The following is a 22405-nucleotide window of genomic DNA, read 5'->3' as shown; positions in this document are numbered from 1 at the left end:
CAAAATAAAATCATTTCTAAACATTTTTATGTATCTAGAGATTAAATGTTTTGTATTTGTATTAAAATTTTTGTAATAATAGTTTAAAATGCATGAAAAAATATTATTTTTCATTGTATAATATTGTCTTTTAGGTTCTTCACATGTTTTTTAAGATTCAAATATTGATTTGTAGACGCGATTCGTTTTAAATGAGCAATAAAATTATTTTATCTTAAATGTTTCTATACATCATTGCTTATTTATGTGTTAAATAGTTACGTTTTTGTAATTAAAACATAAAGCATAGATTATACAGTTTATCGTAATTTATATAAGTATATAACATAATACGCATTTTCTTCTTATTTTTAAATTTTGATCGTGGTAGAAAATCAATTACCTTCAGTTAAAGTGATTATTCAATATGATATATATTTGTTAGAAGAATGAATATAAAATATGATAGTAATTGCTTAAATATCACGTATAATGTATAATAATTTAAATATTTAACAGTTAAAATTATTATGGTCAATTACCAAATCACTTTGTTAATAATAAATAATAAATAAGTAATATCAACATTGAATTGAAAAAAAGTAAAAATTTTATGAAAATCCACCTTTAAGAAGTGATTGTCTAGTGAATTTTGTAGGCCAATGATTCACAAGCGTTTTCGCGCTACCTGTTATGAAATCTTCGACGGATGATACAAAAACACGTGTTCTTTACACTTTAGCTGACAAAGTTTTGTGTTATTCAAGTCAGTTTAATTAACTTTAGGTTGGTAGGTAAAAGGAACGAAACAGACATAAAGGGAATACAGTTTTAAGTAAGTTAATTGGTAAAATACGAAAGTTTATGTGGTTGATTGAAGGGAAAGTAGTGAAGCAGGAGAGCGGCCATTTTATGTTAGTATGACGTAGAGGCTGGGTGTAGCTTCGCGTTCAACCGTCCGTGTTCTTTGGAAAAGGCGAGAAAATCTGAATTCTGATGCTGGGGTCGAGGTAAATGCACGTACCACGCACTGAACGTGTGAACCGTAAATTAAGCCCAAGGAAAGTAAGGAAATTAGTTAAATAAGGAAGTACAGGGGTCCTGAAAGAGCGAGCATGAGCGAAGAAAGCAATCCGCGAACGCTCTATGTGGGAAATCTAGACGCTTCGGTGTCGGAGGAACTATTGTGCGCACTTTTTTCACAAATAGGTACCGTTAAAGGATGCAAGATTATACGAGAACCAGGAAACGATCCATATGCGTTTATCGAATTTACGAATCATCAATGCGCGGCTACAGCGCTAGCCGCCATGAACAAGCGATCCTTCCTGAATAAGGAAATGAAGGTTAACTGGGCAACGAGCCCTGGAAATCAGCCGAAGTTGGATACGAGTAATCATCATCATATATTTGTCGGCGATCTTTCACCAGAAATCGAAACACAAACTTTAAAAGAAGCATTCGCGCCTTTTGGCGAAATTAGCAATTGTAGAATTGTCCGTGATCCACAAACCATGAAAAGTAAAGGATATGCTTTTGTATCATTTGTCAAAAAGTCTGAAGCTGAAGCAGCGATAGCAGCTATGAATGGTCAGTGGCTTGGATCTAGAAGCATCAGGACAAATTGGTCAACTAGGAAACCACCACCTCCAAGATCCGAAAGGCCACGACATTCAAATAATAGTAAACCTAACTATGAAGAGGTACGCTTTAAATTTTAGTAAACGATATCTATTAATTTCATTGTTTTTGTACACAATTAATATATGTAATAGACACACATATTTATATTGATGGTAACATAACTAATTGAATTTATTTCATAGTTTTTTATGTATTATTGTTAATAGGTATATAACCAAAGTAGTCCAACAAATTGCACAGTATACTGTGGAGGTTTCACAAATGGCATTACAGATGAGTTAATAACTAAAACATTTTCTCCCTTTGGTACCATACAAGATATAAGAGTATTTAAAGACAAAGGATACGCTTTCATAAAGTTTACTACCAAGGAAGCTGCAACACATGCCATAGAATCAACACATAATACAGAAATTAATGGTAGCATTGTTAAATGTTTTTGGGGAAAAGAAAATGGAGACCCCAATAGTGTGGGTCCAAATGCAAATCATCAAGCTCAACAGGTTATTTTAAAGCATATACTTTCTACTGTGATGGTTTATTTATTTTATTGTTAATTAATTAAAATACATATTGTTGTTTTACTTAATTTTTTTTACTCATTTACTAGGTTACAGCTGGAGCTGGACAATATGCATATGGATATAGCCAGCAAATGAGTTATTGGTATCCACAAGGATATCCACAAATGCAGGGTCAATTTTTACAGCCTGCTCAATACTATGGCCAATATTATGGACAACAGGCTCAATATATGAATAGTATGCGAATGCCTGCTCCTGGTGCAGGTACATGGCAACCTGCACAAGCGACCGCCGCACCACCGACTGCAACTGCACCATTGCCACCAGGTCAGCAACCTGCTATGGTAGCATACACCATGCCACAATACCCCACGCAATGAAATTGATCATTGATCAGCATCAACTAATTGTTACATATGATACATTTGCCCCTGGGGCGTTTGCAAAAACTGTTCTGTCATATACCTATTCCAACAAGATTATTGGTATTTTGACTGCAGCATCATATGTACAAATTTTCCAGTTTTACTTCAATTGAAGTACTATACATGGCAAAAAGAAGCTCCTAAATTTGGTTGTATCAATATCGACTGATATTATGTAATATCTGAAGAGACTATACCATCAAAAGTTCAAAGTGATATATATATAAACATATATACACTTACACGTTTAAATATACATTTCCCTTATACGTTTCCCTTGCCAAACAATAGAAACGTATGTCATTGTAACAAATACAAGTGTATCTTGCAATGTTCATGAAAAAGCAAGTATCATAGCAGTCAATCCATCAGTGTAATATAATAATCTTTTCAAAACAGTTTGTATTCCATGGTGTTGAATGAGGTATATTTCTGAACTTAAAATTGCAGCCCCTTAACGAGCCCTGCATTCGTTGTGCTGCGTAAGGTGTACGTATGTATGCGACCATTGCGTTGTTATATTTTTAATATTTTTGCCACAATTACCAATCTTTAGTTTATTTGAAATCATTAATGAACAAAGATAAATGTTCATTTATGGTAAACACAAAGTATGACATTGAACATAGTATAAGATAGAGAGTATAGGTAGACACGGCGCCTGTGATGTAGCTAGATTTGGATGCATGCTTTGACGTATGCAGGGCCCCTATTAAAGTAAACTATGCGAGTCGATAAACGAGTTGTAAATTTTCCTCGTTTTGTGATATTTATCGTCGGTGGTAAATGTACAAAACATTCTTATAAAGAATTTAAAACAAAAATATTTCTGGAAGTGTGAAAAATGAAATATTTTATGCCGAATTTGTCTTAATTACATACACTTTGTTCTACTGATTAGTGACTCCTCTCCATTTGTACAAAGAAATAGCGAATCTTGGTGTAATTATTACAATGTAATTTAAGTATAATGATAATGATAACGATAAACACTTCCACTAAGAGTTGGAGTCACTACCATTCTGTCTTTATTGATTTATACATCGATAGTTAAAATTACGTTTTTTTGAATATTCTGTTTTCCTCTTATAATAATCAGTATATCAATTGACAATCACATTTGATATTATCTGATATTTTGACGTTATTGCAATTATCATATGGCACGATACTTACTTTTTCGTGTCTTCCAATTATACAGATGAAAATTATTGCACAATTTTAAGAAGATCTCATTCTTCGATTTTCAACAAAGTTAGTTTTAATATTTGTCACTTTGTAAAGAATTCATGACTTTTATTCTGATTATTTCTTGAAAAATAGTTTTTCAAAATATGTTTCATTAAGTTAATAAATTACCGAAAAAAATTAGGGTGACTTAGAGTAATGGAAACTTATCGATACTTCGCTTCACCACCGACGATAAAAAGCCATAAACCTTTCAAAACCAATTTGTATAAAGTCAGTACTGAATGTAATAACAGGAGAAACATAAAGTCGAATATAGCAATGATTAATTGACTGCGATAAGTGATATCGAACTACGGAAAGCCAATTTAAGGAAAAAAAAAACTTGTCTATGGATTAATAATAATCAGTGAACCGATGGAAGACATAAAAAAATGTTATATAAAGAGTAATTTAGGTACAGCAGGGTGTGAAACCCTCGAAAATGCTTAGGATAATGTTATCTTATAATAAAAACAAATTGTCCTTTGAATGAAAAAAAAGGAATAAATATTTAAAATACACAATATTTTGTATTATTTCATAGCCCACGTTATTATAAAATATAAAGTTATGAAATAATATCAAAAGTGATTTTTTAAATTTATAAGAAACGTAGTACCTTCGTTTATAACTGGTTAAATGTAAAAATAATATAAGTTTTTTAAGTACATACAAGGTAATTTTATTTTACAGCCGACATACTTTTACAATTGTTTACGTTCGTCGATCATATTTTTTTCTTCAAATTATTTCATCAAACTCTTAAACCATTTGATAACTGGATGACTTATGTAGAAGACATAATTTTGACTGATTTTTTGACACAATAAAATTTAACGTCAAGCATAGTATTTGCGATTTATTAAAGGTAACACAACTATTTCGTACGTTTTCTGTACAAAAGGGGAGTTGTTATATTCAATTTAAAACAGAAAATATCACGCGAATTACTGTATGAAATAAAAATATTTCTTTCGCGAATATTATCAAGTTAAAACATTTTAACATTATGATTAAAAAATAATAATTCGGCAAAATTGTGAACAATTTAATTCATTTTCATATGGAAGTTGCGAGCATTCCTTTCCAAAATGAAATGCGGTAGAATAATTTGTACTGTACATTTTATTACACACAATACATGCGTTCCTCGATCTCGATCATACAGCGGCAAAATACTAAGTAGGATATCTTGTATTTTTGTACAATAAGTGACACTATACTATTCAGTTACATTTAAAAATTACTATTTAATTGCATGATGTCACTCAGTATATCAACGTTAATTAAATATGTATTTGTTAATTGTTTTATCAAGCGAAGAATACTACGATATAATATAATATATTAAAAGGAGTTGCTCAACGAAAATTTTAGTTTGCAATCTACAATTATAATCTGTCTACCTTGTTCAACATACTTTTTTACATAATTTATAATATTGTTGAAAAATATAAATTTAGCATTTAATCAAAGCATAATTGAAGAAGTCTCTGAAAAATACCATTCGTGGAATAAAAATAAAACTTAAAAGTTTTATGTTACGTTTTATCAAATAAATTACTACTTATTTTACTAACAATTACTATCTTTTTAGAAAGAATGCATATTAATGCCTATTATAAATGACATGAATTTTTTTTAAATTAATACTTTAAGAAATTATCAAAATAATTTTTATCTTTTTATAACATCGGAAAGAAAGGGACTGAAGCTTACAATGTATTTATCAAGAAAACATAATTCGTGCAGCCGTATGCAAATATCTCTTTATGATCAATCCACATTTGATTACTTTTAATTAATATAGCGATAATTAATATTAGCGTTATTATTTTGCTTATATTCTTAAGAAAAATCTCTATTACAAGTTTTTATAAAAGTAGCAAAATAACTTAATCGAGGCTGAGCGTGTTTTGAACATGAAAGGCCAGGGTCGTAAATAGAGATATATCCATATTAATAACAGTCTGTTGTGCAAGGTCATCGAAAAAATACGGACAAAAATATTCTAAATACTATTAATTACTTAATAGAACTTTACATATGATCAATATAAATTTGAAAAAAAGAGGATTGTAAAGTAAGTAAAACTTCAGTACAGTTAACACTATACTCTCTCAACATAAATACTTTTAACACTTACATTAAATTAATTACATACAGCATTCAACGATACATATTAAACTTAATACATTTATACTGATGCAATGCTGAAATTGAACAGGTTTGGCATTATTTGTTCGTTAGTTGTATTTGTGTATTCGATAGAAACTTTGCGCAATCTTGCGGCAAGTGCAAATTTATATTTTTTGCAACTACTTTCCTATGAGTGCATCAGGTATAACTAATATTGAAATTCTAATAACTCGAACGAGCAATTTTTTTTTCATTAAATTGCATGGCAAAAATGAAACGATCTTTAATATTACTTTTGAAATATGCTACATATATATCATACTATATTATTGATCAGTATCAATTATTGATCACACCAGAAAAACTCTAAACTCGTTGCATTGTCGTCATTAACTGGAAATTTTAATGAGTTACAATACAAAAAAACAATTATTCCATACTTCGATTTAAACAAGTACACACTGAATAAAGTTAACAAATTTTTAATTAATTAATTTCAAAATAAAATAATATTGGGCTAATATCAAGAACTTAATATTACTGTTTTGCAATAAATGCATTTTTAAATTAATGATTATATCATACAAGCACAATCACCTTTTATTTGAGCATTTGAAGCAATAGTTAAATATCAAAAACTTTATATATGCGATTTCTTTTTGTAGCATACCTTCATCGTAACATTAAATTTTTACTGATATTTACTTATAAATAATAAATATTTCTTTCATAAAGTTCAAATATATTTCCAGTTCGTTGTCTTATAGTAATCTCATCAAATCAAGAAATGATTTATAATTTGACAAGTATGATACCACTATTAAGAAATCTTAATCATATTACTTTATTTTAACAATTATCAAATGAGTATCTGAAATGTTACCAAACACAACAAGAATAATATTTGCAATATTTTTCCCAAATATGTTATACAGTGTGCAATTTGTTATTTTTATAAAATTCAATTCTATTTAAGTATTTATTTTGGTACCTAAAACATTCTATTCAAGTACTTTTTTTTCACTTTAAGCACGTGCTTGTACAAGATCTACAGATTTTTATTGTTTTTAATACTTACTTAATAACATAATTACAGCAGTATTCAATTTGTTTATATCCAATTATAGTAATTACTTTATTATCTGGCTGGACGTGAGCTGTTTCATGTGCAAATAGTCTTTCTACTAACATTATTCAAATCAATTGTGCTTGAATAGTAATTAAATATTTACATTACTTTTTTCATTATATGCATTGTAATTGTTGACTGTAGTATTGTATCTTTTTTTATATCATTAGAATAATTTATATTATTATTACTTATTAGTGCATACTTAGATAACAAAAATAAGTTATAATTTAATGGAATTAAAAATCATAATTTATCAAAATATGAAATAAAGATTACAAAATCTATATAGATTATATAACTGAGAAGACTGGAATTCTAATATTAACATGTTTAAAGTGAAACTTAAATCTATGATACCTGATTATTGGATGGAGTATAGAATGTATCATATACATACATATATATATATATGCACACACACACACACACACACAACGCGCGCGCATAGCGTGTATATATATGCGTGTTACATATATGTATAGCATAAAGCTATTAATATTACAGTGTTACTGCTGTAATATGGTTTAAAAAACATTACTTAGCAAGAGTGCCTTTTGCAGTATTATAACATTTTCTTTTACGTATAGATATCATTTATAAATTAGCTTAGAAAATGTAAAAGCTGCTATATTTACACTCTATAATAATTAATATTTTTTTTTTTTTTTTTTTTTTTTTTTTTTTTTTTTTTTTTTTTTTTTTTTCCCCGAACATTGATAGTTTACTGTAAATTATTTTCAAGCCTTGTACTTTAACTAATTTTTAAAAATCATAGACTTACGTCACCATATTCGAAACTCCATTTTTCGTATGCAGCCAAACTTGCAGGTGACACTGATCTACGAATTCTTTTAAGCGAATCACGAAAATCTTGCATTCTAATATTGCGTACAGAATTAAGGTCCAATTCCTTTACTTGATCTGGATTAAGTTCTATACAACATTGATACATTTTTTTAAATAAATTTTTGCATACACAATTAATCAATACTCGTTTATTCATTGGTTAGACTGTCTGGACCAGATCTTCATATCCATTCAGTCTATTTGAAGTAAATAATACACAAAATATAAAATAAAAATAAGTGAAATTTTATCTTACCTCTAATAGGACCGAGCGCTGCATCTTTTGCTAAACCAGTTAAATCACTTCCAGAATAACCCTCAGTTAAAACTGCCATTTCATTTAACTCTTCCGGTGTTAACGGGTCATTGTGTTTAGCTAAAAGTCGTTTCAGTAACATAATTCTTGTTCGTAAATCTGGTAATGTAACATATACTCGTTTCGTGAATCTTCTTAACGCAGCTTCATCCAATTCTTGAGGTCTATTTGTAGCAGCCATAACCAGTACTCTTTCTTCTGGATTACATGGCAAACCATCAAATTCGACTAAAAACTCTGTTTTCAATCGTCTAAGTAATAATTTATTAAACTGATTAAATTAATGTAAATTTTTTTGTTTAAATATTACAACTTATATAAATATACCTTGAAGCTTCATGTTCATTATCTCTACGTTCGCTTAACAGTGAATCCACTTCGTCAATAAAGATCACAGATGGTTGCAGTTCTCGCGCTATAGTAAAAAGAGCTCGTACTAGCTTTTCTCCTTCTCCAACATATTTTGATGTAAGACTTGCAGCAGATATTGAAAAAAATGTAGCATTACATTGGGTAGCCACAGCGCGTGCAAGTAATGTTTTCCCGTTCCCCGGTGGACCAAATAATAATAATCCTCGTGCCGGCGTTCGTAAACCAGTAAATAATTCTGGCCTTAATGAAGGTAAAATGACCATTTCTTGTAGGGCTTGCTTTGCAGTCTATTTTTAGTAAAAAATATAAAATATAAGCTTATATAACACATTATATATCGTTTTTATTTGATAATATATACGTGTAATATCTACAGACTTCTTGACCAGCAATGTCCTCCCAGTGTACTGCTGTTCCACCCTCCAAAATCTCATTTAGAATAACTTGTGCAAGTTTTGGATCTACACCTTTTAAAATGGGCGCTTTTCTTGTAGGTGTTCCTCTATTACTATTTGATGCAGTAGGTGTTCCTGGTCGCCTAATAGGTGAACCATTTCCAGGAACTGATAATTGTCTTTTCACCGAAGGTGGTGTAGATGATGGCTTAATAGGTGTAACTCTATGACAAGACTGCACTGGTGTTGAACGTCCCATACTGCGTGGTAATGTTTGACTTTTACTTATAGCTGTGCCCACTCTCTTTCCAGGAACAGATAATTTTCTTCCAGATGCTATAAAGATATAAAACAAGTAAATCAGAGATATAAACACAGAAAAATATAACTATTAGTACTCTTAAATACAAATTCTTGTTAAATCTATTATATAGTACTATTACAAAGAATTAAATACAAGACAAACATTTTGCAATAAAAGATATAATTGTTAACATAATTTAATTTGATATAAAAAAAATGAAATGTATTTATCAAAGTAGTATGCATGTCATACAAGTAAAATGTATTTGTAATATAAATGTAACATATGATAAAAATTAAAAGCATACATCACATTATTAATATTTTATATGTACAAACTATATTGTTAAAAAGTTATACATTAAACTAATGATATTAAACTAATGACATACTTGAATACTGTATATAAAATAACAAATAAATATGAATATACTTTTCTAGAGTATAGATGTAATAAATACTTTTTAACGCGTTTTTCAAATAAAGTTTTAAATTGTTATATAAAACATACATTCATGCACATAAACTAATTTTTATTTTTAATTCATTCATTGTTTCATATATATTTATATACACACACACATGCAGAAAATATCACATGTGTATCTATATATATTCTTATACTTACACATAAATAATTCTATACCTTTAAATTAATTATTGAAATAAATATACTATATTACTAAATGTGACGAAACTACATTAATTATAAAAAGTAATATAACATACTTGCATTTACTACTTGTTACTATTGCTTGTTACTCAGCAAGTTATACAAATGCATATATTAATAATAGAATAGAAAGAACAGTTTTAAAAAAGCAATTAACAGTTTTACACTCAAAGTCTGCATTGTAAGCCCAAAACTTCAGACAAACAGTACCTTCAGAATGGGCAGAATAGTTTTTTGGTGAACGTGGCCTTAACTTGGGAATTTGAGTACATGTATTCTGCCCTATGTTCACTGTTTGTGTACTGTTTGTATTTTTAATATGATTTGTATTTAAAGAAGGTCGAGTTGTTTGTAATGTATGTATATTGCGTCGGACCCTCAGATTCTTTCCTGGATGTTCGTTGTCCATTTTATTTCCAGGAGCACGATATTCATTGCAGATATCCAGTTTTTTCAGCTCACACACACTCACTACAAAAAGGAAAAACATTCTCTGCCATGCTGCAGTAGGCTAAATAGCTAAGTACAGTTTGAACCCATAAATTTTGTCAACTTTTGTCCAAATTGTAAACTATATAACTAGTATTTAGATTTGAAATGAATGCTCAGATGGCTGTTAGAAATGCTACTATATGAAGTTTGGCTACTAGTTTATACATAAAAATTTGCGTCGCTTATGACAAAAACATATTGTGCCAAAAATAAAACCATTAAAAAAAGGGATAACGCGCGCATGCATACACACACAGGTATATTCACACATAAATATCCTTTCTTTTTCACACACATACACGCACACATTCGTACATACAGACACACACATACGCGTGAACATTATAGAACAATTAACACATGAGCATGCTAAATACATTATTAATATATTACTTCTTAAGCTGTACCACAATTTCACTTAAAAATAATTTGTATTTATCAATACAATTTATAAATACATAATATAATTGTATTAATAAGATTGAATACAGCTTAAGAAATGTACGATATACTTAAAATATATATATTTACAAACCAAGGAAATCAAGTCTATCCTTCGCCATTGCCAAATTAGTGCGCATTTTATCGTGAAGTCTTTGTGCGTGTTCCCATACTTCTCCACGACCACCAGTACATTCTATGGCTATTCCCTTTTCTAATTCTCCAATTCCCTTCTTGTAAAGTTCAATTGCCATTTCTTTCTGACCTAGTTCAAAGGATATTAAGAAAAAAGTGTTAAAATGAAAGAAATTATATATTACTTGTAACTATTATTTATAAATTAATGATGTCATACCTTCATTATCTTCATCAATTTTTAGTGCTTTACTGATAAATTCAAAAGCTCTACGATGATGATGTTTTTGTTTTGCAAGTAATGGATCTCCAGGGCCAGGACCAATTGGTCTTCTAGGCACTTGTGACATTCCTTCGTTTTCAGTTTGTCCAGTATTATTAAAATTATTATTTAAATTTTCACTAGATTTTTGACCAACTACAATCTCTAGCTGGCAAGTCTGCTTGCAAGCTTGTCTTCGTTGAATTAACTGAGATGTAGATGTATACAAATACTTAAATATCACGAATAACTGATAAAGAAGTGCTCTCAAAACATTGAAAAGCAATATCAAAGGAAAAGAAACAATATAGAGATTACGTTTGTGTATCGACGGCTGAGGGGTGTCGAGAAAGCGATGATTATGATGGTAATGATTGTGGTGATGGTTATTGCAATTAATTGTAGTTGTTGTTTTATCACTATTTTCATTCTTTGTCACGCAAAGTTTTTTTGGTGACTTGGAACCGTACTTTCGTATTGGACGTCCGCCATCACTGTAAGACATTTCCTATCGGAAATTTTTGAATTCGTATGGTACAAAGTACACTTATTATCGCCAAATACGATTTGAGTTAAACATTTTGACATTCCCAACGTTGTATAAAAGTTGAAAATAAAAAAATGATTTTCAACTTATTTTAGATCATTTTTTTAAAAACGATCTGTAGTTTTAATGATTAAATTTTCCTAGAAATAATTGAATAGCAGGACCAATCGTTTCCACTGACGAAGGAAATAAAAAAAAAGAACGACAAGATTCAGAATTCCGAGATGTTTGAAATTGACAAATCATGAACGAAATAATATGGTTCGTGATCCTCTTCAGCATCGCTTGTTTTGATTCACATTTAACTTGGTACATCAATATATAATATGGATTTACAAACATCAACAAACGTCGTTTTATAAAATTGTATATACAATAATATATACATAGAGAAACTTATATTCAGTGCACTTTAGTATTTATTTCATTTAGTGTGTGTTCTACACGAGATAGATTACTTTACGCACTTGCGCTCTTTATCGTATTCTCTTGCACATGCGTATATTTAGATATCCTTCCTATCCTTTTCATACAATTTTAAATCTTACGTATACTTTATACCTCTATTCATTTATTATTTTACTTTTGGAAAATAAAAGTTTCTCTAAAGAGTAAGTAACAGATTTATATTTAAAAATATGTATGTATTCATATAATATAATTTATATAATATATATATTTTCTAATGATCTTTTACATTTTATAACTATGGTGATACACGAAACGATGTTTATATATTTGTTATTTTTCCCGGTATAATAATTATCGATTGATGATAAACTAGTTGGCAAATTTATCAACATCACATTAGTACGTTACTATCCTACCGAGTGTCTCTCTTAGTATTCTGCCGCCATTTTCTTCATCAGTTCTGCGTTTTACATTCCAGAGATTGCATCGAGGCAAGATGTCGTCCGCAAGTGGTGATGAAAGTGAGATCACTTTAAATGAACCCGGTAAGAAGATGATATTTCTGAAAGAAACTGTATCCAACATGGCATAATACTGATTTTCGTTTATAGTTATGTAAAATTATATAAAACGAAACAAAAATATTAATACACCCGGCAGCTGACTAAAGATCTGCGAACCGCCATTAAACGAATGGCGTCTCGTACACGCATCTAACGTAAATATCTCATTCAAATTTTGCATTTTTTTTGTGTTTTTATCTCTTTCAGTACGACGTACGAGATCCAGTCGTGCACGTAAGACTACCGTGGTAGCAAAGAAATCTCCTGTAAAGAAACTTCTGGCAAGGGCGACACGTTCTCCGAAAAAAGTGCAAGAAATCGAAGAGGTCGAGGTGCGTAAATTCCATAATACTATAGATAGTTCTCGCAGTCATCAATGTACGTAATCGATGCTGTATTCAATAGAAGTAACTGGTTATAATTTTTTAGGAGGAGGAACCTGTGTTACAAGAAGAAGTGGTAATGGAAAGCATTCCAGAAAATGGAGTGCAAAGATTTGGTGACATTATTATTGAACAACATAATGAAGATGATTCCACTATGTTACACTTAGAATTAGAAAATTCTGATGATACTACTATTCATGAAATCAATATGAATCAAAGTGTACAAATAGGAGTCCAAGAAAGTGTACCTGATTTAGAGACATCTGAATCTCAAATTGTATATAATATATAATATTTTATTCCTTTAAATTCAATGCACTAGAACTATATTTCAAAGAAATTATTTTTTATTTTTATTTTAGGATCATTCTAATACGGTATCAGATTCTATGATCATAGAAGAAAGTAGCATGGATAAAGTTGATATGTTAAATGAACATGAACAAATGGATATGGAAGGACAAGATATTAGTAATGATGAAACAAATCAACGTGTACTGATAGATTTTCAAGAAGTTATGAATGATGATGGGGAAACAATAACACAAGTAACAGAAATTTTAGAAACAGAAGAAATTGAATCTGAAACTGTTATAAATGAAAGTACTGGAATTGAAATTGTGGAGGTGGATTGTCAACAAGAGACATCAGAAAGTATAGAAAATGTTACAGAGAAAACTATGCCTGAATATGACATGACGGAAATAACAGAAACAACAGAGGATGACATGGAATGTTTGCCTGAAAATGCTATAAAAAAAACCGAACCTGATACTGAAGCTGTATCTGAAGATGAATTACCTACTGAAGCTGCAACAAAGGTATTCTGTTATAAGAAAGAAAATAGAAATATGGTATTTATGACGTATATTGTTTTATTTTTAACATATAGGAACCTGAAACAGAAGCAGTATCTGATGAAGAACTACCAGTTGCAGCTCCTGCAGATTTAGGAGAAACTGAATCAGTTTCTGAAGATGAATTGCCATTAGACAGTGAAAAGAAAAAGAAAAGTGGGACAAAAATAATGAGTAAAACCCTAGAAAAGAAGAATAAAATGGAAGGTACAAGTAAGTATAAAGCAAAATAAAAATTAATTAATTTAAAAGATTGTTGTATTTAAATTTTTTTATCTTATGCGATAATTTACTTTCAGATAAGCGTAAATTAAATGCAGAAGGAGAATATGATCCTAGTTCACCAACATCTGAAAATAATGATGAAACACCAGCAAAGAAGGTTGCACTTTCAATAGAAACAGATTCAGGAGATAATAAACAAGAAATTAAACCAGCATCGCCAAAGAAAAAAACTTTACCAGAATTAGAAAAATACTGGAAAGCTGTTAATGAAGATCCATCAGATTTCACAGGATGGACATATCTTCTTCAATATGTTGATCAAGAAGTAAGTTGCAAAATAAAAACATAATAAAAATTATACTTAATATATGTAATTTTTATTTTTCGTGTAGAATGACGCAGAGGCTGCACGTGAGGCTTATACCAAATTTTTGGAGCGTTATCCATATTGCTACGGTTACTGGAGAAAGTTTGCTGATTACGAGAAGAAGAAGGGCAACCCCGAAAATGTCCAAAGGGTGAGTCAACTCGTTTACCATATTTATTAGGTCTACTTCTCATTATGATATCATTTAATTAACGCAATCTAATGAAAATAGCTCGAGTTAGGAAGACGCGTGGGCAGTGTGCACGCACGTAAATATGGTTTTCCCTTCCAACAGCCTAGCACGTCTTGCGGCACCTATACGACTCTCTCCGTTTACCAAATAGCTAGTTACTTAATTATTCTGCGATATCTATAATATTATTGCGTATATTACTGTTTTACTTATACCGTTATATCAATATTCTACATACAATACGTAAGTCAAGCGAAGGCTAGTTGTTTCAATTTGCGATATTACCGTGCAAGAAATTGTGTGTAATATTTACTGTAAGCATTTGTACACATAGCTTACTACAGAAAGTATTGTAACTTAAGCATAAGATGCGGTACCTTACTTAATGTAAGTAAGATTGGGTTGGGTCTTAAATCAAAGTCAGAAACAAAGACTTAGGACGTGAACATGCCAGAGAGGAGCAAGAAAAAGTGGCGGAAGACACAGAGGCACCCAGATTGGAACACTCCTTGACTTTAAGGTGAATGCACAATGCTCTGCAATCTCTGTGTTAATTAAACCTCTTTATTTACAGTACGCGTATGATATGTGAGTATACGTTGCTAAAAAAACCGTAATGCTTATCGAAAGCTAAAAAAAAAAAAACAAAACAAAACAAAAAAGAAATAGGTATAAGTCTACCCGCCACCAGCCCAATCACTTGTAAACTGTTCTAAGTGTGATTGCAAACCATTACTACAGGTATTCGACCAAGGTTTGAAAGCTATTTCGCTCAGTGTCGACCTTTGGCTTCATTACATCAACCACTGCAAAACCGTCTATGAAAAAGATGAAGAGAAACTTCGAGAACAATATGAAAGAGCTATCCAAGCATGTGGTCTTGAATTCAGGTGAGAATTATTTTTGATTTTATGCACATATTTATCTAATTATACTTAAGTACTTAAAACAGATTTGTACCTTTTTTTTGTGCAGATCTGATCGTCTTTGGGAAAGCTATATAAAATGGGAACTGGAAGGCAAACGTCTAAGCAGAGTAACAGCCTTATATGATCGTCTATTGTGTACTCCAACACTTGGTTATATTTCCCATTTTGATGCATTTCAAGAGTTTGTTTCTTCAAATCTACCAAATCGTATTTTAAATGTTGATGATTTTCTTGCATTGCGTGCTGAAGTGAAAGCACTTCTGAAGTCAGATGATAGTACCTCTACTTCAGCAGCAGATGATGCACCACCTGGAGAAGAACCACCACCACATGAACTTCCGCCAACTGATGAAGAAACCCGTGCTATAAGGGAAAAAATTATTAGTAGTAGGCGTAAAATGCATAAAGCTAATATTAATGCAGTTGCTGCAAGATGGTCATATGAAGAAGGTGTAGGTATACATGTTGTATAATTCTGTGCAACATTTATTTTTGTAATATAAATATTTAATTTTTATTTATAGATTAAAAGGCCATATTTCCACGTTAAACCTTTAGAACGATGTCAGTTAAAAAATTGGAAGGAATATTTAGATTTTGAAATTGAACAAAAAGATCAGAATCGGATAATTATCTTATTTGAAAGATGTTTAATAGCATGTGCTTTATATGATGAATTCTGGATGAGAGTGAGTTTTACTTATGTTCATTCATTCAGAAGTATTTCTGCAATGAATGCTTTAAGCAGCCTTAAATTTTCTTATAGTTCGTTCGTTATTTGGAATCCTTGAAAGGTGATAATGTGGAAAAAATAAGAGATGTATATACTAGAGCTTGCATGGTGCATCATCCAAAGAAACCAAATTTACATCTACAGTGGGCAACATTTGAAGAAGGTCAGGGTAATTTCGAAAAAGCAGCAAACATATTGGAAAATATTGATAATGTAATACCAAACATGTTACAAGTGGCATATCGAAGAATAAATTTGGAACGTAGAAGAGGGGATTTAGATAAAGCTTGTACATTGTATGAAAATTATATTAGCAATAGTAAGAATAGAACTATCGCGAATAACATTGTAGTCAAATATGCAAGATTTTTATGTAAAGTAAAAAATGATGTGGATAAGGCAATCAAAGTATTATTGAAGGTATGCTCGTTTTAATTTTCATAATACATTTTATCTATTTTGGCTCTATAACTTGATTGTACTTTTGATGAATGATTCTAAATTTTATCCATTATACACTCATGTTATATATCTTTTAGGCAACAGAAAAAGATAAAGATAATCCAAGACTTTATTTACAATTGATTGATCTGGGAATGCAAAGAACTCCAGTTGATACTCAAGAAATTGTGGGATACATGGATATGTTTATAGAACGAGAACATGCTGATCTTGAACAAAGAGTACTTTTTGCACAACGTAAAGTAGAATTCCTTGAAGATTTTAGTCCAGATATTCGACAAGTATTGAAGGCTCATGAACAATTTCAGAAATGTATTAAACAAGCAAAGGAACGGAAAAAGACGAAAAACGATGATACCAAAACGTACGTGCTATTTGTACAAAAAAGTATTTAAGCTACCATCGACACTTATGAAACAGCTTAAATTTCATATTTTATAGGGATACTTCTCCTCCCAAAAAAGTTAAAACTGGAGACCAGTCTAATGTACCACCTCCACCATCTGTAAGTTCACAATCATCATACCAGTATAGCAGTGGCCCAAGTGGACCTTATCAATCACAGCAACAATTTCAAAGTGGTCAATATGGTGGTCAAGGTGGATATCAACAGGGTTATCAACAGTATCCACCCCCTTCAGATCCTAATTATGCCAATTATCAGAATTGGCAATATGGACAAGGAGGACCACAAGCATATGGACCATATAATCAATGGGGATCTTATAATTATTATTAGTGGACAATACAAAATTTCTCCTGTATCAGCTTTCATTGCGTTGCTGTATCTACTGTACATTTTATAATCTTTATTTTTACATCTAAAGATGGCAAACAAAAAGAAAGGAAGCAAAATTCTTTCAAGTTCCAATGACACATCAGTGACCTGACACGAATAATAGTAATACTTGTCGTACTGATGTTTTTCTTTCAATACAATTAATTGTTTGCATGAAGTTCTTTCTTAATGTATTTTACATAATACAGTGCAGGAAATGCTAAAGAATTTCCAACTGATATTGAATGTATTACAAATATAACACAATACAGGTAGTTGATAAAGATTGCCATACAGTACGAAAACAGAGTACATTATGTGAAATATATCCTAATTATACTATCTGCATTGGATTTGTATAATGCAACATTCTGTGTTTAATTTTATTCCGTGACGTTGTGTTATTTCTTCAACAGGAAAGTAGCAATTTATAAACGTTACCTATATCTTGTAATAAGTATTTTTTTCGCGTACTTAGTTTATAATATTATAGTTCTTTTTTCAGCTGATGTGCGTTGAACGTATCGCTTAAAGAAATTAGGATATATGTGTAAATGGAAAAATAGGTATTTGAATATCCTAGAGATACTACGTAAGCGCACTTTATGACGTATTCACGGAATAAATATTGTTAACATTTGTCAGTACATTTTTGATAAACAATTAATCAAAGAACAGAATTAAATTTCTATAACACGTTCAAGTTATAGAAATTATCGTTGGAATCCCTGTATTTAAGTTACAGATGCATATTATTTTATATGTTGTAATTTCGCATTTGTAACTAAAATCCGAATTTTGCCGTAAATCGGCATAGAAATCACATACATTAAAGACATTTTTTCTGTATGTGAAATTTTATAATTTACAATAAATGAAATTTAAAAAGTATATGAACACTTCTGATAGCAACAATGCATTGCTTGTGTTAATTTAGGATTTCAAGGAAATATATTTATGACTGTCAAAATAAGAGAAATATAATTTTTAATTACATTCTGAATTGATGTTTCAGTTCATTTGTTACTAAATTAATGTCTGTACACATTACCTTTAACAAATTTTCGATATTCGAAGGTTGCTATTATTAAGTTTGCTTATGCAAATTATTAAATAGTAAGGAAGTACCGAATATCAACACAAAATGAGAAACAAATATTTGTAACCCATATGCTTTTTTTATTATGAAAACATTATTATGATTTCAAATAATCATAATTATGGAAACTTTATATCCTTATACTATTGCAAACTTGCAATTTTACTTAGGAAACAAAATATTTATGATGCTTAATCATTAAAATATGTTACATAAAATTCTTTAGAATACAAGCGACTAATATTCGTATTATATTAGTAAAAAAAATATAATTTTTTTTTTAAAGAAGTTAAATATTATTATTAAAGCCATTAGTTTCTTAAATATATTTGTTATGCAACTATAGCACTTGTAGGTTGTTTGTTAAGACCACAGGTACCATCTCCTCTGTAAACTCTATAATAACCGCTCTCGCCCCATCGTGGACCCCAACTATTTTTTATTATCCAGTAAGGTAATTCTTTATGAAAGATAGGATATCCTGAAAAAGAATACATTGTATAAATGTGTAAAAAATAGTGTATTTAAAAAGTATATGTACATACTGCTTGTCCCATATCCTACAATTAAAACTCCATGGTCTAAGGCATTAGCGTTACATAAAGCGTGAATTGGATGTGAAACTCCTCCAAAATAAAACTGCATGGCAATAGCATTAATTGCAATTGAAATTGGACCTTTTTGAGTTAACCATTGTGCCATTTTTGTTTCATTTGATGTAATATTTACAGCATCAATAACTTGTACTGTAGCTTTTGTTTTCACAAAATGACATTTTTCATTTTTGCCATCATAGGGATAATCTGATTCTAATTCGAGACCACCTATTGTTTCTATTGCTTTATAAGCATTGTCCATATATCCTCCATTGCATCCTTCATCTAAAGTATCACAATCTACTAATTCTTGTTCAGATAAAGATAATAAATTCCCATGCTTAATTGCATATTGTCCTTCTATATTTCCAGTAACAGAAAATGCCCAACATGATCCACATCGACCTTGATCTTTTACAGGTGTAACTACACCATAATCTCGCCAGTCGAATTTGTGTGGTAATGAAATGTCTGGAATCTCAGCTTCGGAAAAAGGTATTTCATTTTCCCGTTTCAATTCGGGGCGAAGACCTAAATAACGAGCTTTAAATTCTTTAGGCGTAAGATCTGCAAACATTGTAACACCATATTGAGCTGTTCCTTGCTCATATGTTTGTAACATTTGTATAATCTGTAGATTCATTTTAAAGACTTTGAAACGTTGTTGCTTCTCTTCAGCTGAAGCATATGTTTTGTTAAATGTCTTAACAAAATTTGCAAATAAGCTCTGATCTTTCATCTCCTGAGCTATTTTCAACATTTTGTAATTATACAGTTTACCTTGCAAAGATCGTTTCCGACGATTATTTACATCACAATGGATGGTAATTTTTGGAGATCCATTATCTATCCATGGCTGAGACCATATTTCAAATAAACATTCTTTAATTTCAGTTCCTTCTTTTAACTGACAATTGTTCTTAGTACCTTTTGGACAATTGCTTGTACCCAATTTAACTTTTATTAGATATAAGTAGCCAGATACTACTTGTCGCGAAGCATCAACAATTTCAGCTATCATTGGTTCGTTTGAACCTTCAGAATTTTCTGAAAATTTTGTTAAACCCTTATTTACAAGTTCCTGCACTATAGGGTCATTAACATTTATGCTCATAGGTGCACCAACAACAGATCTTTTATTCCTGTATAAGGTGTGTGACGTATTAATTGCAGAATCAACCTTTGTTGGGTAAATGATTTCTTCTTTAACTTCATCTTTGTTTATTTCTAAATTTGATCGAGTTTCTGTAGTAGGTACATCAAAATCTTTCAGAAATTCATTAAATTCTTTTACTTTATCCTCAAATTCTTGTGGTTTATCATTATTGTCACTTTTGTTTATTGAAACTTTTAGAATAGGGTGTTCTGTTACTACTGATTGCTCTAGTTTTTCAGAGTCTTTTGTTGTAACATAAGTATAATTATCCAGAATATTTCTCAAATTTTCTAGAGCTTCCCACTTTTCATAATTTGCTTCTTCTCTATTAGGTACTGATGTTACAAGTGCTTCGCTATTTAATGTTGAATAAAAATTAACATTTTCTTTAATTTCCGCATTATCATCCATAGTACAATTATTTTTTATTATCTTACGACTAGATTGTTGCCACGGTTGTTCTTCAAATGTTACCAAACATATCTTGACAGGAAGATTTACCTGTACAAAACATTTTTGTTGTTCTACTGCATTTTTCAAACAGTTAGTTTCTCCTATATAAAATAAAATTTGGTACTGTATAATATTAGATGAAGGTGGCACAGCACGAGTTACATTTGCAATATTAATTACTTTGTGTTTGAAATCATTTTGTATTAATTCATCCATTGACTTTACTACTTGTTCTCCAAAAGCAGTAAATCCAGGTAAATTTGGATTTAATTCATACGGACATCCTGGACAGTAGTTAGGACTAGAAGCTCTCATTGCTATAAACGGTCTGTCAACATGGTCTCCATTTTTTTGAATTTCATGGTCTAACTCAACACTCTGATTATTGATAATTTGTTTGTCCAAATTTTCAATAATGTGATCTTGATCATGATTACTTTCTTGCACTTGCAATGGATCATCCTGTTTGGATTGAGGATACAAATACATGCATTGTATAGATTCCTTTAAGATATTTATATCGCCAAGTTCATGTTGTTTCACTTCAATGGCACATGCTTCTCGAGGGCAAGGTTCCAATGTTCCTTTGCAAATAGGAGTTAAATCAAATGTAAGTCTGTATATTGCATATGGTGGTTCTTCCTAAAAGGTAAGGAATCAATCAATCAAATTTTATCAAATTAATACAAGCACACAATTTAAAAATTTTCATTATTACTAGTAATCAAGATTTGATTTTAGGAAATTTATAGAAGACATACCATTTTTTGCGCGCTAATTAGGTTACCGCCCTTATATGTATGATGCGTAGGAGAATCTTGATTTAAAGAATTCAAAGCACTTCGAATTAAGGGCTCAGGGACATTTTGTATTGATTTGATGACGGGACCAGAAGAGACAAAGAATAAATTAATAAGAAGTAAAGATAAAAGGCGCGTTGTACACAACAGTAAGCCTGCCATCTTACTACATTTACAGAACGGTTTTGACCTCTAACTAACGGAGATGACTCTTTGATTGTGTTTTTATACTCTTCTATATCATTTAATTAAAAATGATAATCAATTCTTAAACTTCGGTGTGATTTCAATCGTTCCACTTTTCATGCAAATGTATATACAACATAAGCAAAAATGACAGATTTCAACAGGAACGATAAATGTAATAACTTTTCAATATAAATAGAAATGACAGAGTAAGAATGACTGGTAATCATTTATATTAAGAAAAACATGCATTTGTTTTCAATTGTAAACTTATTATGTTTCCAGAAGCATTTTTATCGCATTAAAGATAAGATAAGTTCTATAATTTAATTAAGTAATTAAATTAACTTTGCTTT

The 22405-nt window shown here is 30.4% G+C and overlaps 4 protein-coding genes across 6 annotated transcripts; 2 read left to right on the top strand and 2 right to left on the bottom strand.

Annotated features, from left to right (window-relative positions):
• Positions 1-670: 670 nt before the first annotated feature.
• On the top strand, positions 671-3184 carry Rox8 (TIA1 cytotoxic granule associated RNA binding protein Rox8). Its single transcript, XM_017905859.1, has 3 exons — positions 671-1682; positions 1830-2126; positions 2234-3184. Exons 1-3 carry the CDS (start codon positions 1095-1097, stop codon positions 2525-2527), a joined length of 1179 nt encoding a protein of 392 aa, XP_017761348.1. The 5' UTR covers positions 671-1094; the 3' UTR covers positions 2528-3184.
• A 4600-nt stretch (positions 3185-7784) lies between these two features.
• Positions 7785-11888, bottom strand: spas (spastin). Of its 2 annotated transcripts, XM_017905868.1 has the most exons (7): positions 11267-11888; positions 11006-11176; positions 10189-10449; positions 8986-9338; positions 8563-8894; positions 8176-8486; positions 7785-8006 (listed from the first exon to the last, which is right to left on the bottom strand). In XM_017905868.1, exons 1-7 carry the CDS (start codon positions 11811-11813, stop codon positions 7843-7845), a joined length of 2139 nt encoding a protein of 712 aa, XP_017761357.1. In that variant the 5' UTR covers positions 11814-11888; the 3' UTR covers positions 7785-7842. The 2 variants fall into 2 exon arrangements, with proteins under 2 accessions (XP_017761357.1, XP_017761358.1); XM_017905869.1 differs by lacking the exon at positions 10189-10449 and having other exon boundaries at positions 7843-8006.
• An 853-nt stretch (positions 11889-12741) lies between these two features.
• Positions 12742-17866, top strand: Prp39 (pre-mRNA processing factor 39). 2 transcript variants are annotated; one of them, XM_017905858.1, is made up of 14 exons: positions 12742-12811; positions 13037-13161; positions 13259-13492; positions 13578-14036; positions 14108-14285; positions 14372-14622; positions 14690-14815; positions 15599-15747; positions 15833-16238; positions 16311-16475; positions 16553-16939; positions 17059-17218; positions 17290-17345; positions 17423-17444. In XM_017905858.1, the coding sequence occupies exons 1-13, from the start codon at positions 12763-12765 to the stop codon at positions 17298-17300; spliced, it is 2700 nt and encodes an 899-aa protein (XP_017761347.1). In that variant the 5' UTR covers positions 12742-12762; the 3' UTR covers positions 17301-17345; positions 17423-17444. The 2 variants fall into 2 exon arrangements, with proteins under 2 accessions (XP_017761347.1, XP_017761346.1); XM_017905857.1 differs by having other exon boundaries at positions 17059-17345; positions 17423-17866.
• Positions 17867-19153: 1287 nt separating this feature from the next.
• On the bottom strand, positions 19154-22219 carry LOC108551655 (uncharacterized). Its single transcript, XM_017905887.1, has 3 exons — positions 21825-22219; positions 19404-21705; positions 19154-19339 (listed from the first exon to the last, which is right to left on the bottom strand). The coding sequence occupies exons 1-3, from the start codon at positions 22023-22025 to the stop codon at positions 19191-19193; spliced, it is 2652 nt and encodes an 883-aa protein (XP_017761376.1). The 5' UTR covers positions 22026-22219; the 3' UTR covers positions 19154-19190.
• Between the last annotated feature and the right edge of the window lie 186 nt (positions 22220-22405).

Source organism: Eufriesea mexicana, unplaced genomic scaffold, assembly GCF_001483705.2.
Source record: "Eufriesea mexicana isolate 0111107269 unplaced genomic scaffold, ASM148370v2 scaffold4786, whole genome shotgun sequence".
NCBI classification, from domain to species: Eukaryota; Metazoa; Arthropoda; class Insecta; order Hymenoptera; family Apidae; genus Eufriesea; species Eufriesea mexicana.
Note: the sequence above shows the minus strand (reverse complement) of the source record. Positions and strands in the feature narration are given on the sequence as shown.